This window comes from Leptodactylus fuscus, chromosome 5 (genome assembly GCF_031893055.1).
Source record: "Leptodactylus fuscus isolate aLepFus1 chromosome 5, aLepFus1.hap2, whole genome shotgun sequence".
NCBI classification, from domain to species: Eukaryota; Metazoa; Chordata; class Amphibia; order Anura; family Leptodactylidae; genus Leptodactylus; species Leptodactylus fuscus.
Window position 1 is genome coordinate 127,573,346 of NC_134269.1, and position 19,683 is coordinate 127,593,028.

Genomic DNA, 19,683 nt, shown 5'->3' on the forward strand with positions numbered 1-19,683 from the left:
TGTGAATTTACAATTTTCATAGTATTGAAAATACAGAAAACTCTTTGAATGAGAAGGTGTGTCCAAACTTTTGGTCTGCACTGTACATCTATTAACCATCTTTCCAGGGATGGAAAGCTCTATTTCATAATCCCTGTAAAGTGAGAGATTAAAGAAAATCTCATTGAAGGGGGGAGTGAATAAAAAAAAAAAAAAAAAAAAAGCAAACAAGCGGAAAAAACAGCAGAAATTGCACTTTTTTTTTAGCTTTGATTTCCTACAAGTTGCCAAACGCCTTGAACTGGTTCATGCTATGTGGAGGCTAGCTAATAAGAATTTAATCTGGCTATTAGAAGCAGCTTCTTGTCAATAACACTAATGGTTTCGAGTACATCGTAGCAGAGCGTCTCTGCTGTACCACAAGTTGAGAATTTTGCTACTGGCTGTCCATTGTAGATTGCCCAGTGCTGGATTCTGGCTAGTACAGCTGATCAGCACAGGGTCTGAATGTTGGACCCCCATCAATCAGAGACTAGAGAACCCCTTTCAGTTTTATAAAGGTAAGTATGCACCAGAGTCACAGATGGATCATCTTATTTTTCACCTGTATATATGAGGGAAGCCGAGCAGTTCGTCGTACAGTTTTGATGGAAAAGATCCGGTACAACTTGTAATTTATTGATCTAAAGATCAGTTCTTTCTGACCTTAGGTGTCTACTAGGCATATTCCATGACTAATGGAGGTCTCTGCAATTAACTCATAAAAAGAAGTCTGTTAACCAGTAACCCCTACTTGTAATTCAGCCTAGCTGAATATAGGGTATCTGCAGTGCTGCTATTAAGCCCTTTCCGACGGAACAGGAGCACTGCAGATACCCAATATTCAGTAGACCGGGCACTTTCACACACAGAGATACCTAATGTGTTTGTGCTTCACAGTCATTTTCTACTTTTATATGTATTCTAGGGAAAGGAGCGATTTACAACTTGTATTTTTTTAAAGCTTTTTTTAGTTTCCACTATTTTATGGGAGACTCCATACATTGATATTGAGGCTGGTCATAAACCCCCCCCCCCCTCCTAAAAATAAATTATTTTTTACTTTTTTGCTGACTCGAGTATAAGCCGAAGGGGGCTTTTTCAGCATAAAAACCGTGCTGAAAAATTCGCCTTATATACTCGAGTATATACGGTACCCCTTAAAATGATTCAAGAACAGTAATAAAGAAACAGAATTAACACTAAAGAGCACAGAAAATCTCTCCACCTTTTTTATTGAGACAAAAGTTCATCCAAATGTAACAACCGATAGCAGTTGACATGCATGGACAAACATCAATACTTAATAAGAGATTCTTAATAATTTATTACCATGGTATAATACAGCTGAGTTTTGTGCCTTAGGGCAGCTTGTGATAGAGCAGCAAGTTATAGGCACAGAATCATTTTCACTACATTCACATACTGTACTACAACAGCAATACCACAAATAATAAACTAAAGAATGTGTTGTCAGAGTTTCCATGTTGGATTTTGAATTGCTGCTTGGAAATCATGGGGACAAGGAACATGGCCCTCCTAAAGTGCTTATTTCATAGTGGTGGCATGTCTGGCAAACTAATGCTTTATTCACATCATGTTTTTAACATCTAACAGATGCAAAAAAGACAGGAACAAGAAAACATAGTATACAGTAATCACTATGTAAAGAGATGGCCATCATTTTGCATCAGTTAATGTATTGTGAATAGACCCCGACATACATGTCACCTTGTATAGCCCATATGTGTTATTTGAACGTAACACAATCTAGAGTAAAAATTTCTAAACCGTGTGGATTGATTCCTATGGATTAAAAAAAAAAAAAGGAAATAATTTGGGCTAGTGAAAGTAAGAGCGATATCAAGAATAAGGGCTTTCCAAGTGCTCAACGCTGAAATTAGAAAGAAAGTACATAAATTAATAGCTACAACATTTGCATAGGGTATAAAAAGGTATTAAACATCTCACATGCAATGTGTTTTTTCCTTTTTTTGTCTTCCATTTCAATAAAGAAATGTGAATTGGAGAGAGTGATATTATATAGGCTGTAAACGCAATTTATTGTAGAATTACCAACAATGATTGAACACGTTAAGAAAATACCTTTGGCAGACACACACCATTATGCATAATATATTTAAGGCAACCCTGATGAGTTCTAGTAATATTTACAGCAACTTAATTAAAAAGTATCCAAGGCAAATACGTACACATTCATGTTCTTCTCATCATTGTTTTTACTACAAAGATAGATATAAGGATTTGGTAAGTTGAAGCAATGTCACATGTAGCTTATATATATGCAATACATAAATCCAGTATACATGGTTGAGAGCTGTAATTGCACAGAAGGTAAATTATGTTTGCACTGGCAGGAAAATGCACTTCTTTGTTAACCCATATCGCAACAGGGTCCTTTTACCATCTGCATAATATGGAATATATAGGGTTAAATTTAAATGTGCACCAATTACCACCAGAAGAAAATTCTGTTTAGGTCATCCTATAGATAAGGGCTAAAAGGGTAAGAAATGCCGACTATAAAAAGGTCAACAAACCACATTTCCAATTCTGCAAAGGAGAAAAAAAACAAAAAGCGTCAAAAACCAGCAGTTGAACCTTGCATAAACTGCTCCAAATGATGTGTGAATTCCAGTAGCAGCCATCTTGGTTTTGAATTTTCATCTGCCAATATGCAACAGGCAGAATGGAAAAAGATACTGGGAAACAGAGTATGGTGGTGGAACTTCAGTAATGCCTGGACTTGGAATGCTGAATAAGCCACTGCAATGTGATGTCTGAAACAGAAAAAGTCTATTTATTCAGAAGTCCAACATATCATACCCAAGGTAAAGACACAAACTTCTTACAAGGTACACAACTATCAGGGAATGGATGAGGTATTAAAATGAGAAAAATATCAGTAACATTTTGCTGCTCAAGATATGGAAGTGAAATGTTCTTAATTTATAACTGGCTGGTTCTTGTAGCTACATACCCTGCATGATGCTGGTACCTGAATACAAATAGTCAAAGGCTTCTGCAACATTGCTTAAGAAAATAGGAAAACAAAAAACCCAAAATGTATTCAGCTGCTTTGTTCCTGCATGCACAGTATACAAACTGCTGAATATGCTACTAACAATAATGTGTGCTGTGATCACCCCTTCACATCTGGAAGTCAGAAGCCCAAATGAAAAGACTTAATGGTTTTTAGCTGTTCGTTGACTGTGACATCTGGTTTTATTACAAAAGCGTGCAACTTTCACATAAATAGTTAATGGCTGCACAGTTTTAATGTGTAGAACTGCTGTTTACTAGGAAAATTGTTCATTCCGTATTGATCAACTTTGAAAAAAAATAAATAAATAAAAAAAATATCACATTTGTTGCCATATCCCTAGCACCCCTCATGGTTGTAGCTGCAAATGAGAAAAACTTAAATAATCGCCATTCTGTAAGAACAGGATGACCAGATAAAAGACAATACCTATATTATCTTTCTCTTTACAGGAAATAGAATAACAGCAGATTTCTCTATCCTGAATTGCCGAAAGGTTTCTGAAAAGAAAACATAATACAGAATGATTAGTATCTCAAACAAGAGAAGCATACTTATGAAAAAAAAAATGTCTCTCTAATATATAGCATTGGTACACAGAAAAAGAAACCTTAAAATTAAAAAGCGCATGAATGCACATTTATCCATACGACAAAATTCTTTATACTGTGAGAAGGCACTGCAAATTAAAAACTTAAAAGAAAATAAAATCCTCAATTATACTTTACTGTAGTTTTTTTTTTTTTTTTTTTTTAATAAAACAAACTACTGTACTTTACAAACCATAAGATGCACCTAGGTTTGAGAGGAAATAGGCAAAAATAAAATTATATATATATATATATATATATATATATATATATATATATATATATATATATATATAGTGTTAAAATATTTAATATATGGGAGATTAAGTTTTGCAACAGCATCAAGGACGTAGGTGTCTATTTTTTGCGGGGCCAATGTCTATTGCTTTAACCATTTTTTATTCAAATCCAGGGTAAAACAGTGAAAAAACAAAACAGCAGTTCAGTACTTTGGATTCACCCCCCCTGTTCAGTACTTTGGATTCACCCCCCCTACCCTACAGGAAAAATTTACAAGTTTGTAGACCAGGCATTTTCAGACTCAGGGATACCTAATGTGTATGTGCGTTACTGTAGTTTTCTATGTATTCTAGGGAAAGGGTGATTTAGAATTTTTTTTTTTTTTACTATTTTATTAGGGAGCTTGGACCTACAATCGTTTAATTGCAAGTCCCATAGACTGCAATATAACTGTAGTGCAGTCTATGGGAGATTCTGTACATTACTATTGAGGCTGGTCATAGCCTTCATTAGGCTCCCAGCTGTCACAGGAACAGGTTGGCTCCACAGTATCGCCGCACAGGAGCCAGCCTGAAACTTCAGAGGTATGGTACCAGTGGGGATAAAGCCCTTGGGCAGTTTTAAAACTTTGTGGGTAAGGGAGGGAGCTTTTAGGTAGTAAAGCCTACGATCAGAGTGGACTCTGATCACGGGCATTACATTACAGTGGAGACTCGGTAGCTATGGTGACCACTCTGCAGCAGAGCAGCCGCCATGAGCTTTACAGACCCAGCATCCGCTGTGATAACCCTCTCCCAAAGTCCAGGGCCCGCACATAGTCTTACTCCTGCCACTGCAGGCAGCAGCAGGAGTGGGGTGATGCTGCAACCCCGCTCCTCCACCCCCTCCTCCCCAACGCCCACATGCAGACTGCAAGACACCCATCCCATTTTCCTTATCTTATAATTTTTTTATTTTTTTTTGTACTATATTAGTGTACCTCTAGGCTGTTACCTATAAGAGTAGCATAGTGCAGCAGCAGCAGAATTATGAGCATCTCCCCCACCCCACGCTCTTCATAGACTAATATATAAAAATTAGCTCAGCCTGAGAAGTGGGAGGAGAAAACCTATTTCTTCAATAAAATAAATTATAGAATTTCTTATATTTACCTGCACAATTCATTTCTGAAAAGTTGTTTACAACCAGAACTATGCATAAAATGTTAAATCCTATATACCGTAAAATGGGCCTTACACTTAGTACCACAGTAAGAACTTACAGTTTCTCAATAAGTTGTTTCTCATCCAGTGCACCCGGTAGGTCTCTCTTGTTTCCCAGTACTAAAACCTGTTAAGGGAAAATAAGGAGGAGAAATCAGCCAAAAATACTGCAATGTGAGACCTTAGCCAAAGGGTTCCCCCCCTTTAAAATTGGAGCCTCAAAGAGGTAGGTGATAATGCTGTTACTGCGTAAAAAAGACCTAATTTGTCACTTATTACACAATTTAAAAATAAAAAAAATATATATATATATATATATATATATATATATATATATATATATATATATATATATATATATATATATGGGACAAATTAGCAATGACAGGGGAACATAATGATAAGTGACTGACTAGATGGTATGAAGGCGTAGACTTGATGTTTTGTATATGGCAATATTGACTATACTGCTTATCATGGTTTTCTTCTGTCATATTACAAACACTATTCATGGGAGGTTTGGGTGAAGAAATGATACAGCTTTTGAGCCCATATAACATACACAAGATACAATCTTCTCTCCAAGTATCTCCAAATTTTAATCACAAGGAGTACTTGTATACAATTAGATTTCTGTAATTCAGGGTTACCAAAGGAGAAAAAAAAAAGTCTATTCTTGGCATAATACTGAACGTTCTGTTACTTCTAAAAGAGAGATGGCTACATGGAACATTAGCAGAGGTAATAATGGGTTTTAAATGAACAGAACACAAATAGAGAAAGCTGAAAAAAAAACAAAAAACACTTTAGTGATACTAGCCTAAAGATGTTATGAGACCATACAAACTGAAATGTATATTTAGACACCACGTTATTGCCTTCAGTTTATCGTATGCATTGTGACAGCTACAAACACGTATAGTAAAATCCACCTATAGATCTCCAGTCACCCAGAGTCTTTAAAAATAAACAAAAACACACACAACATAAGTTTTTGTTAAAAATCAAAAGGCTACACCATTCTATACAGTCTATAACAGGGGTGCCCAATACATCGATCGCGATCTACTGGTAGATCGCAAAGGACGTATGGGTCGATCCCCGGTGTCTGCTTGTTCACAGTGCAGGCTGAGAGTCATCTCCGGATACTGGCCCCAGCCTGCCAGTGTCCAGAGACAACTCTCAACCTGCGCTATGAACAAACAGACACTGGGGATTCCTGGGCGGTCACAGAACGCCGCCGTCTCCTACGCTCACGATCCGCCTGGCCCCGCCCACAGACAGACCCGCCCACAAGCCCACCCCAGTAGATCTTTTGCCTTGGTCAGCTAATAAAGTAGCTCACACACTGAAAAAGTGTGAGCACCCCTGGTCTATAAGATATATTTCTCAGTGAAATGCATGGTGTCATAAGCGCTATATCAGAGAATAACTATTTTGTGGAGAAGGGCGACAGAGAAATACCACAGCCGGGAGGGATAATACAAGAATGAAGAAACATTGTTATTACAAAAGATTGTGGAGAGTGAGGGGAGGATTGATTAGATAGATTTAAAGGGGTGTTGAAGCTTTTTTTTTTTTCCCCCCCCCCCCCCTTTAACTCCAGAGGAGTCTTAGAGGAGGACCCATCACCAAGCCCAAAATGCTAAATGACATACATTATTTCATTGCCATTGCCCCCCTGGAAGGTTTATGTAAATGAGTTTTCATTGAGGGGACACACACACACACACACCTTAATCCACTTAAAGCAGTTACCTTTGGAAACCAGCAGACCTCATTATAGTCTATGGGGGCAAAAAAAATGCAGACAAAAGAGCGTTGCTTGCAGGACTTTCCTCTTCACATAAAACAGAATGGGGAACAGAATCCCCAGGTGGAGAGCAGGTGCATGTGTGAACCAGCACCAGACACCTCTTCGCGTTTTTTGTATGTGCGGTTTTGAGGGCTGTAATATTTTTATCATTTGCATTATTCAACGAAGTTCTGCGTCTTTTTGGTGACACATGGGGCTTTAGTTTTAGGTTTTAATTTTACAAGTGTTTTAATATTTTAATATCCAGGAAAATAGAAACAAAAAAAGGATGGAAATAGTGTCCGTTTTTCACTTTTTTTTGTTACAAAAACACAAAACCACACTTTAAAAGGTTAAGGCCCCACTGGACAACCCAGAGCTATAGGGCGCTGTAGGAAAAGCCGCAGTGGCAACACATTGCAGTTTTTCTCGCAGCCTTTTAAACAAAATTCTCAGGGTTTTCCCTCCGCAGACTTTGTTTCAATTATATCTATGGGAAAACCGCCGGTGTTTCCGTAGATATAATTGACATACTGCTATTTTCAAAACAAAGCCAGTATTGGAAATAGCGACGTGTCTGTGTCGCAGTTTTTACCACGACGTGGGCATGGAATTCGCAAGAAACCCATCCACTTCGCAGTCACTGTAAAACGTTGCGATGTTTCAGCTGCGGGCAAATTGCGGCATATTCGACCCATGGGGCCCCGACCTAAAATAGTTTTTACTCTCAGTTACTCAGGTAATTTTTATTATGTATTGTTTTCGGTGGGGGTGGGGCTAGAACCTTTATTAAGGGCGTTTTAGTGACACTATTTTATTTTTTTTTTCCTACACATTGTGTACTCATAAAGTCATAATAGACCTCTGGGGACATCTAATCACTGTTTGTTTGTTTTTTTTGGGGGGGGGTCTTGGGGCAGCTGTATACACAGCAATTGGGAACGCAATAAACCTTCCCTGCCTCCTCTCTGGGAGTTCTGGTTGAAGTTACAGCCGACTCCCTGTTTCAGCAGCTGCTGAAATCTGCTTGAGCATACCGGTACATCCTTGCAGAACAAAGCAACTACCTTCTGGACATAAAGACCCAATGGGTGGTCCAGAAGTGGTTATAGAGGACCTTTCACGTCCTCATAGAGGTACGGTATTATATACTGCTAGAAAAACGACACTGTAATCAGCACAGTCTGTTTTCCCACTGCTGGACATATTGGGAAGGCCCGCCTTTCTGCCAGTGGGGAGATATGGATACCAAAATTAACAGCACCAATATCTCCAGCATCGGGGTGCATAACGGGAGTGTGGACAGTGCGCTGTCACCTTTTTCTAGAGGTATATAATACCACACATCTAAGAGGACATTACAGATTTTCTTTAAAGAAGACCACTTCCACAATCCATATTTACAATGCTATCGGTAAGAAAATGTGGATTTTCAGTGTAGAACAAGAACCAAAAATATTCAACAAGTAGTACAATTGAAATGAATGGGGATTTTCAGAATCCCTTCACAGATAGAATAAATCTACAGGAAATTACAAGCACATTACAGGTTTTAAAAATACAGAGCACATGTCAATACACATTTTTGTAGCAAGTTTTTTTTTTCCCCTGGAAACTTGCTTTTTAGCCAGTAAGTCCTAAATAAACCAAACCTCACTGAGAAGGATAGCATGCAAGGAGGCAAAACACACTGAACTACCGTCAATGACTGTCAGCCATGTTACATGACGTTTATGGTGTTTTGACTAGACATATCAAAACTGTGCAATAGTTACAGGTCCCTTTAAAACATGTAGCCAAATAGCTGCACTGCAATCCTGAGAAAGCAAAACACACAGACCATTATCTCCATTACATACATACTTACAGGAATGCCATGCAACTGAGGCTTGTCAAGCAAGTTGTGCAATTCATATTTTGATGCTTCCACTTTATCCAAGTCTGCTGCATCTACCATGTACCTGGTGAAAAAAAAAAAAAAAAAAAATTAAAAAAGAAGACATTCAAAAGATGCATCTACGATTTTTAATCGGGAGAAATTCAGGATGAAAGCTTCATTTGATTTGCAGAACAAGTACATGCTTAGGACATAGCAGGTGTGAACACGTTAGCCGGCTTGAAAAAGTATCTGCTCTCTATGTGACTACTGAAGGATGTATATCTGGCAGTCCCATAACACATGCACAACTACGGATCCATTTTAGGGCTACAAGGGATCCAGTTCTTATGAATGGCATCTCAATTTTAAAACCCCACTCATTAGACACTTATACCAAACCTGTGGATAGGGGATTGGTTGTTTTATGGGAAAACAACAACAACAACAAAAAAAAAAAAAAAAAAAAAAAACTTTAAATACTCATCAAAAAAAATAAAAAATAAATCCACAGAACAACACAGACAGCCTTACTTACACAACTGCATTAACACCTCTACAGTAGCGCTCCCACATACTACGAAACCTCGGCTGACCTCCAATGTCCCAAACCTGTAAAAAAAAATAAAAAAATAATAAAATCATAAATTTAAACTAATATAATGACAAGGGGTTAATTTAGGAATAACACATTTAACCCAGTTCACCAACAAAACCTACCTAAACCAAACATCTAGAAACAAACACAAACAGCATTGAGCCACACATGGTAAAGTACCGTAGGATAGGAGTGATAGTATTTATGGCAAATAACGCTCACCTTTGTTGGTTGTGAAGAATTCACAGCTACTATAATAGATTTAGAACCGCTTAACAGAGGGTTTCTTTCTGGGTGATGTTGAGCTGCAGGATCTGTGCCACCAAAGGGTGGCAAGTCAATGTACCAGAAGGACCAAGGGATTCACCGCGCTTCAACCAATATCGTAAAAGGTCAAAACTTCTTTATTGTAGTCCAAAATAAACACTAAAAACACTGGTGTTTATTTTGGACTACAATAAAGAAGTTTTGACCATTTACAACATTGGGTGAATGGCGGTGATCTTGGAATCCCTTGGTCCTTCTGGTACATAAACCCAACATCTGTCATTTGCAATATTTTTTATGGAAGCCCAAGCAAGTAAATGATTGGGCTTTTCCTGAAGAATACATTACTTAACTTCTACAACTTTTCAATATTAATGAAGCACCTGAAAACATGAAACATGACCTGCCCCTCATAGGCAGGGATTCTCTCAGCTATTAGGGAAGAAAACATCATCTTCCTCCTCAACCAGTGTAACAGAGAGGGAGCACAGTATGTAAGAGCACAGAGATTCGGCCATTAGGAGGAAACAGCTTATATTAGGTTGGCAATCTGGCAGATAAAAATGGGGCTGCAGCTATCAGCAGTTATAAACCGTAAAAGGCTGAAAAGTTAAAGAAGATCAATGTATGCATTACTGCCAATGCCACAACTGACTAAGCTTATTAAAGGGGTTGTCCAGTTTCAGCAAAAAAAATTAGTTAACCTATGTATCAATTTCACAGTTTTCTAGAACTTTGATGTCATTCTTTGTTTCCTTCAAATGTATTAAAAAAAAAAAAAAAAAAAAAAACCACTAAATAAATAAGGCCATGTCATGTGATGAACACAGGTGCACAGCTCATTATAAGACAGGGGCGTGGACTGTTTGTCACATGATCATGTACTGATTATGCACTGGAAGGAAGCAAAGTGACATCAAGAACACAGAAAACACAAGAATTGATACAGAAAGTGAACTTGAAAAAAATATATACAAGTTTTCATTATACAAGCAAACCCAGTGCTCAGGTGTCTTGCCAGCACGGTCTGGTCCTGCTGCTCCAGTGTCTCAAAGTGATCTCTTCCACTGAAGCCGCTGACTGGTCTCAGCAGTCACGTGCGGCAAGGAAGAAAACAACAAACCAGAAGGAGCTAGCCCCTTTGCCACCAAAAAAAGAAAAAAAAAAAAAACATTTACAATTATGGTTTCTATCCAAAGTACTCTGTTTGGTATATTTGTAATTGAATATGTCCAAACTACACATTTGACAGTACTCAATATAATAGCGTTAAACCAATATGCAGATGTTACATTTTCCAAAAATTAGACTGTCCATTGTCTATGAAGATATAGAGAGAAGCTGTGAGGAGAGGTCCATCGCAATGGGATGTAAGCATCTCGGTCAGAGACAAACAAAATAGGGAGGAAAGCATCTAGCATCGGAAACCAGATAACCTAAAACTTAGTTTTTAATACACCATATAAAATGTTACGTTTTAGGTTATTACTCTGGTTTCCGATGCTGGATGTTTTTCTTCTAATCGATTATATATGGCCGTACTCTACCTTAAAAACAAACAAGGATTCAGCCAGCAAATAAAGAATCAATGAAGAGATTTACACCATTCTTGATCTCTCCCTCCTCAACAAGACTAAGACTCTATTCAGATCACGGTTTTGTTTTTTAAAATATCCTTTTAACGGATTAAAAAAAAAAAAAAAAAAAAACACGGATGAAAAGAGACACAAATGGATGGCCATCCGTTTAACACAGAACTGAAAGTTTAAAAAAAAAAAAAAAAAAAAGAGAAACAGATCCGATAGACTTTTTTTGGATGAACACAAATATAAAAGTTAAAATAAAGGGCCAATTTCTGTCCATATTTATTTATTTATTTTAAACATTGCTCTCTAAGTTTAAGAAAAATGGCTGAAAAATAGCTATATGCAAATACTGTCAATTATCATACATTTTAAGCTGGAAACTAGCATCACCCAGTGCATTATGTGGCACCAGCTAGAAGGGAAAATATGAATTATAGGCTATTGTATGTGTGTGTGTGTGGGGGGGGGGTGAAACAACACACTGGACACTGCAAGGAATTTTGCTTTTACTGACAAAACTACACCTCATGTGAATCCACCCAAGACTCTACATTTGGCAGCAATCTCCAACCACCTTCGGTGTCTAAGGTGCCGCGTGTGTTTTTATTTTATAAGCAACATCAAACTGAAATGCTCCATGTTACCACATCCACCTCCATGCATACAAGCCATGTGTTGTCAAACCCCCAAGTCACTACCACAGGACAGCGAGGAAACAGCGAATAGCTGGCCATTCATATAGTACCGGTTTCAACAGATCAGACAGAATATCTAAAAGTGAATTTGTTCAACCCAATTGTGAATCATGTTGAATTTCAAGAGGAGGTGTCTGGAAGCAGCATATTACAGTCTCCGTGAACATATGGTTTCCCAGTAATACATATGCTGTTTTGCACCCTAGAGATTATGAAAGAAATACATCTCTGCTGCTCAAGGAGACATTGATATTTCCATCTGAAAATCAATACCAAAATTTGTTCAAAGACAAGTGCTCATATACAATGTTTAAAGAGGACCTTTCACAATACAAATCCATTCAGCCAAACCAAAAATATACAGCCGTACTCAAACAAAGGTGTTAGGTCTGGGAAACACTCGGTACATGATGCATTTCCATAGCTGAACACAGCAATGTGAAGGAGCTCTAATGCAGTGAGCTCACCGAATGGCTACATCACTTACTGTACTGAGCTCACAGCTTTATGGGTAGGCTCACACTGCCATCATTCAAGTCAGATGGCCTGATCAGTTACAGGAGAAGAGCAACAGACAAAATGAGTAAGATGGAATGGATTTATCCACACTAAATGCCAAAATGCTCAGGATACTGTCACTATGAGGTAGGTCATTGGGCTTTTAAGACCTGGTGCAGGACCTCTTTAAGGCAAAAGCCCCACACTGCAGAAAAACGGCTTTATTTTCTTGAGCCAAAACTAGGAGTGTTTACAGAAGGAATGGAAATTATCTAGGAAGCACTTATACTTTACCCTTCAGCATAATCCAGTTTTGGCTCAAAAAAAAAAAAAAATTCAAAGCTTTTCCGCTGCATGGGGCTTTAGCCTAAACAGGACAGTCAGTCAGCATCTTAGTCTTTTGGTCTGATCCCATGATGTGTCAGTTCAGTACAGTAGTGATCGGACTGTTATTCAACTCACTGTATCATAACAGAGTTCCACTGAAACAGCCACATTCACCCTGGGAAGTACGGGCGATACAGAATTTCCTGGATGGAACACATACATGTAAACAATACAGTGGTGGGTAAAACTGATGTCTCTTGGGTCAGTGTATTATATATAATAAAGCTCTTCTGCCCACTTGGGAATGGGCTCAGGGTGACAGCACCTATCGAATGAAGTATGCTTTTGGGACCTGATGACAGATCCTCTAAAAATAATCTTAAAGAGTGTCACGAAAACCCTGCTTCACAGATCAGTTAGTCAGCTGAATGAACTGGTGTTTCTCGACTTATGAATCAGCACCTCCATTGCTCAGATCCCCATTTTGACAATTTGTAAACTATTTCTATGGCGTAATACAGTATGGTCAATATTCCAAAGAGATGCACTCGACACCAGCAGATACTGATGTATACAGAGCTTAGAATTATTTGTATCTGTGATCCATGTGCTCCTAGATAATTTCCTAGATCCTCCCCCTCTCCTTCTGTCTCTATCCCCCCTCCCTCATAGATTGTAAGCCCTCGTGGGCAGGGCCCTCTACCCCACTGTGCTAGTCAGTCATTGTTAGTATTATATCTACCTGTATATTTTGTGGGTTGTATGTAAACCCCCAAATGTAAAGCACCATGGAATTAATGGTGCTAATAATAATAATAATTTATAGCTAGTGTATGTTATTTTGATGCAGAAGTAATCGGAACACTTCAGTCACCAGCAAAAAAAATCCATTTTTTCACTGCATTATTTAGATTGAAAACTAAAAAAAAAGTTTCTAAAATGATCATATTCGTGAACTGAACTAGCTATGTGATGCAAGGGACATCTGAAACTTGCACATGATCAGAGATCACAATCATATGACTGACTATGCATAGAGCTTTAGCCCTGCACTTGGCTTGGAATTTTTACACTGCACTGCAATCATATGAAGCTTAAAATATCAGGCACAAAGAGTCAATGCATTCCAAGCTGTAGGTTGCGAAATAAAAGGTTTAAAAAAAAAAAAAAAAAAAAAAGTCAGAGAAAAGGACTCTGCTGCTAAGGATGTGGCTAAAGATTGGGGGAGAGGGTGAAGACACGTTTTCTCCAGATTTACATATGACGACATTACATATCATACCAACAACCTACTCCTGGTAAACACAAAGCATGCACTGCTACTCAAGATAGATTACAAGACATCATGCAATAAGTGACGCTTATAATGCAAAAAAAAAAAAAAAAAATTTTTTTTTTAAGAAGTGTCCCCCTTATACCTTATATGGGTGATATTATATGCCACTAAAAAGCTGTGGACTTTTCCAGTATGCGCCCGGTTGCAGGAGATATCAGTGCCAAAACTAACAGCTACATAGTCCAGCTGTAGTAGGGTGCGTCTGCCCTGACCTTATAAGAGGCAAGTCTGCAGCAACTCTAGTGTTTTATAGAGAAAACTGCATAGGATTATGGGAAATGACTATGGTATAAAAGGATTCCATTAGACACCAAGCTGGGTGGTAGTTGTTTTTTTTTTTTTCCTTGGTGGAGTTGATAGTCATTAACCTGCGGGGCTACAGCAGCCTGAATATTTTTTTTTTTGTTACAATTGGACTTCCTAAAATAAACTGTTGCATTTCTTTTCATCAATCAAGGTCTGACTTTTTTTTTGGGGGGGAAAATCCCATGCTTCACAGGGGGTGGCCTTCCTCACAGCCCTGTATGGATGCTAGGCTGTAAGGTCCACTCGCTTGACAGTGGAGATATCTCTGGCTCCCAGGCACATACTGCCAAAGCTGACAGTGCTCTGAATTCAGTACACCTTTTTAACTATATACACTTATAGACTCAGATTACTTGGAACAGAGTTTCCCCAACCTTTTCAGACTTGGGGCACCCACTTACCCCATTCTTGTCCCCTCAGAGCTCTGTTGCTTTGCTCTGCAGCAGGTCTTCATCAGAAATCACTAACTGATGCCAGAGTGTTACAGCAGGAAGCTAAAGGCTTCCTACCCCACCATTCTATTCAACTACATTGGTATTGTAAGGATGCCAAAGTAGTTGAAGAGAACATGCGTACAAAAGTAGTCTACAGACTAAATTATCTCCTAGGAAAAGAACAACCATTGTGATCAACTTACATCTAACCAAGGATGATTAACGAACTACATTTAAACCTTACAAAAAACATCTCCTGCGGCTAGCTGTGACTGGATGCTAGTGTAGTGCACCGGCATCCAGCTCCGATTTAGGCCCAAATGAATGAATCAGCCGTGTAATCCGTGGCAAGATAGGGCAGCTCGCTTCATTTTGCCACGAGTGGGAAAAAAAAAAAAAAAAAAGTGAATGGCTCCCATTGAAGTCGATGGGAGGTGTTTTTTGGAGCCAGATTCCACGTCAAAATCCGGACCAAAAACCTCAGTGTGAACTCCGCATAATTTTGCTTTTAGTCGAAAACTAGTCTGGATCTTAGTTCCAGCAGATCATGTATTAAGAGTGGTACAGCTGGGAGAGTTTATCAACCCAATCCACTCTGTTCTAGGTATGTCTCTAAGCCAGGAAGTAAAAGTACTCATTCTTTAAAGGGGTATTCCCACAAATAAGTTTGATTACTGTATATCAATATGCGGTTGCCATATTTCCAGAGCTTTCCTGCCTATGCATGGGAAAAAGCCAGATCCTCAATTAAAGTCATGTAAAATTACGAAGAGAGGGCTGCCAGACTTTCTAACTACCTCACCTTTAAAAGAAGTCCGTCACCAGAACATCATCCCAGTCCCAGATAAATAGGTTAGGGTTACCTGAATCAAATAGAATTTTCCCTTTGTAAATTGGCACCTCCATAGCATAAATATATTTTCTGTCAATATTCAAATAAGCCATTTGAAGCAATGAGGACGATGCGAATTTGGATCAATGGCAAAGCCTTTATTGTTGCAAATAACTAATTTGCATATTGACAAAACCAGCAAAATCTCTGGAAGAGGAACCAATTCACAAGGGGAAAATACTAACTCAAGAAACCCTACTAACTCAAGAAATCCAACTAGAAGGATTTTGTAGCTTTACTCTGCCCCCTCAATAGATTACCATGCCTCCGCCAATACTCAGGCCGAATCAGAGCTTTGATATGTTGGTTCACCCTTCGCCCTTCTGATTCATCCTATTCACATTTGGGCAGTATCCCCTCCTCTAGAAGCATGTGGCTACTATCTGATCTGCATTTACAGTATATTAGATTTCTAGTAATCATAAATATTGTGATACTCCATGGTGTCCTGTTCAGCAAGCTGGGGAAGAGGGGTATACAGGAAGAGAGAAGGCAAAGCTGCCGAAACAGGGAGCTAGGAAAACCCCTTTAACACAGGCTGTTACTCAAAATCTGAATAACATAAGTAACACACAGTATACACAAAACTACCACTGAAAAGCAGTTGGGTAACCTGCTGCCTCAAAAAAACACAAACCTGGAAACATATTATAAAAGTGTATAGGGCCTTAACAGGGAGCAATGATCAGCTCAGCCTGGTAGCTGGGGCTCTGACCACTGAGATCCACGTCTATCTGGGGAACACAGGTCCTAGGTTTAATGTCTCCACCCAAGCTGGCTGGTGAGGACAGGGAACAAGACAAGAATCAATCCTAGGGAAGGGATCCTATAGAAGAGTCTGGCCAAAAGGAGTACTGAATATACAGCGGTATTAATACAGGAAATAAGGGCCATACATGAGATGAAGAGCGCACTGATTTACCTTGATGGTCACGTTGCCTTTAGTAACTTTTCTCATATTGAAGCCCACAGTAGGAATCATGTCTTCTGTGAACTGGCCAGACTGCAGGAAAAGAGGAAGACAGACATTAGCATTACACAAGGACTAGCTGCACATGCCATGTGATACCAGGGTAGTATCCTGCAGTGGAGTCACTATTATACCAATATTACAGTCACTATGATGGAGTACAGTGGGGGGAGGGGAATGCCTCTAGTCTTCGGGCACATTCCCATATAATGAGGGCTGAGTCCAGACCATAGGTCAGGGTGTGCAGAGAGAGGGTCCAGCCTGGGCGTGGGCTGTGCACGTCTCCATGTACTACAGGCACACACCGGCTCACAACTACAGGCCGCTATACGACGAGGGACAACACTGCTTTTACCGCTATGACGTTAACGAAGGTTGTCTTCCCGGAGTATTGCAGCCCGACCAGCGTCAGCTCCATCTCCTCCTTCCAGAAGAGAGACTTGAACCAGTCGAGCAGCTTGTTAATGAGGGCCAGCATGGTGCCGCCGTGGACTCAGAGGTAGAAGAGCGGTGTAGTGGCGAGGTCAGCGAAACACAGCCGCTCCGACTCCCGGAACCCGACGGCTACTGCACTGCACAGTCCTGAGCGGCCGCAAGTCATATGACAAGTGTGACGTCACGCCCTATAGCACCGGCTTGGTAATGGGAGCTAGGAGCGCGGGGAGGCACATGATTCATCACGTGACTGCACATCACATGATGCTAAGTTTACTTCAAGTCCCGAGAAAGGGCGGGGCTGTGATGACGTTGCGCCCAGTGAGTCATGTGAGAGGACAATGGTTACTTACTGTGTGGGAATAGCAATGTCACTCACGTTTTGGACACTTTGCTCTTATTACTGTCACCCTGGTCCCTGCACTACACTTCAGTACGAGAGAATACTACATGTGACGTCATTTACAAATAGTATTTACATCATAGCTTACAATATATTGTCAATGTCCAGGTGTTTATGGCACTTATTACACAACACGCCTCGTTATTGGCTGCCATGCTCCTGCTTGTGATGTGACACAAACTCTCAGATTATGGCGAAAGGAACAACATGAAGAGAAAGAAGCCATTGCTTTCTGTTACTGTGACAACAGTGCTATGTTCTTGTAAACCTTATTTATAAGTAATAAGATGGTTTATTAATTATGCAGCACATTTATGTCATTGCTTTTTATTTTGTTTTTCTCTCCTTGTTGACTGTAAGCAGTTATAGTGAATTTGATGAGCTTGCATCATGTCTGACTACACCCACATCACTCATGCTGCATCTATGTTATGATGATGCTATTATTGCTGGGTAGCAGAGCACCTCCTCCTGTGCAAAAAGAACTCGAAATCTAGATCATTCAACCATGTGCTTGTGTCCAAATGAAAATAATGTTCTGGGCTTTCCCCAAAATACACAAATATATACATATTTCTTTATATGTAAATATAGCTCTTTTATATATATATATATATATATATATATATATATATATATATATATATATATATATAAAAAATGAGTTTCTGTCTGTCTGACCGTGCTTCTTGCGCGACTAAACGACTGGACCGATCTTCACCAACTTTGGCACACAAATAGATCAGGGGTCCGGGAAGGTTTAAGACCAGGCAGCAACTCGCTCGGACGTACCGTTCCGGAGATATAATATTCCCAAAACGATGACCGGCATTAACTGATGCAAACCTGCAAGCCTTTTATTTATATTCCAACTGCCATACTCCACATGTGCAATCCAACACTGTTATTCAAACTGAGATACACGCATCAAAGAATTAGATATGTGGCTCTGCACACAGTACCATACACTGGAGGATTAGATACGCATCTCACCATACAGTACCACACACTAGAAGATTAGATACATGCCTCACCACACAGTACCACATGCCAGAGGTTTAAATACAGGCTTCAGCACACAGTGCCACATGGTGGAAGATTAGATAATAATAATAATAATACATTTTATTTATATAGCGCCAACATATTCCGCAGCGCTGTACAATTTGTAGGGTTAAAATACAGACAGATACATTACAAAGAGAATCATTTCACACAATGGGACTGAGGGCCCTGCTCGCAAGAGCTTACAATCTATGAGGTAGAGGGGGTGACACAAGAGGTAGCAGGGGCGGCATTACTTATACAGGGGTCAGACACTTCTGTAATAGAGGTGACTGTCATTACACAAACATAAAACTTTATGAGCCGTCACCAGTCGTGGCCTGTAACATGTGGATGGAGCTTGGACCTATAAAGTTATCCTGAGATGACATCATATCATGTGGGGTAATGTGGGAGCGGGGACAGAGGACGGTTAAGGGTTTACGTTAGACATTGCGATAGACTTGTCTGAAAAGATGCGTCTTTAGTTTGCGTTTGAAACTGTAGAAATTGGGAGTTAATCTGATTGTCCGGGGTAGAGCATTCCAGAGAAGTGGTGCAGCTCGGGAGAAGTCTTGTATATGAGCGTGGGAGGTTCTGATAATAGAGGATGTAAGTGTTAGGTCATTGAGTGAGCGGAGAGCACGGGTTGGGCGGTAGACAGAGATGAGGAAGGAAATGTATGGAGGTGCGGCATTATGGAGAGCCTTGTGGATGAGTGTGATAACTTTATATTTTATTCTATATTGAATAGGCAGCCAATGTAGCGACTGGCACAGACCAGAGGCATCACTGTAGCGTCTAGTCTGATAGATGAGCCTGGCCGCTGCATTCAGAATAGATTGTAGAGGGGAGAGTTTAGTAAGGGGAAGACCGATTAGTAAGGAGTTACAGTAGTCAAGGCGAGAATGAATCAGAGAGACAGTAAGTGTCTTTAGTGTATCTCTGGTAAGGAAAGGGCGTATTCTGGAGATGTTTTTGAGGTGGAGGTGACATGAACGTGCGAGTGATTCAACATGAGGGGTGAAGGAAAGGTCTGCGTCAAACATAACCCCGAGGCAGCGGGCCTGCTGCCTAGGAGTTATAGTAAGGCCTGAGACTGCAATG

General features: G+C 39.6%; 1 protein-coding gene across 1 annotated transcript; it reads right to left on the reverse strand.

Moving 5' to 3' along the window:
• Window positions 1-1,225: 1,225 nt before the first annotated feature.
• On the reverse strand, window positions 1,226-17,320 carry LOC142203453 (ADP-ribosylation factor-like protein 8B-A). The gene is made up of 7 exons (XM_075274186.1): window positions 17,050-17,320; window positions 16,647-16,727; window positions 9,324-9,397; window positions 8,777-8,870; window positions 5,174-5,241; window positions 3,512-3,582; window positions 1,226-2,819 (listed from the first exon to the last, which is right to left on the reverse strand). Exons 1-7 carry the CDS (start codon window positions 17,170-17,172, stop codon window positions 2,770-2,772), a joined length of 561 nt encoding a protein of 186 aa, XP_075130287.1. The 5' UTR covers window positions 17,173-17,320; the 3' UTR covers window positions 1,226-2,769.
• Window positions 17,321-19,683: the final 2,363 nt, after the last annotated feature.

Bases quoted from the DNA above. Each gene is read 5' to 3' on its own strand.
- LOC142203453 (XM_075274186.1), bottom strand. From the start codon at position 17,172: ATGCTGGCCCTCATTAACAAGCTGCTCGACTGGTTCAAGTCTCTCTTC. The intron at 3,583-5,173 runs GTAAGTTCTTAC...TTTTCTTTTCAG, and splicing joins AAACAACTTATTGAGAAACT to AAACCTTTCGGCAATTCAGG. The intron at 2,820-3,511 runs GTATTGTCTTTT...TTTCTGTTTCAG, and splicing joins TAAAGAGAAAGATAATATAG to ACATCACATTGCAGTGGCTT.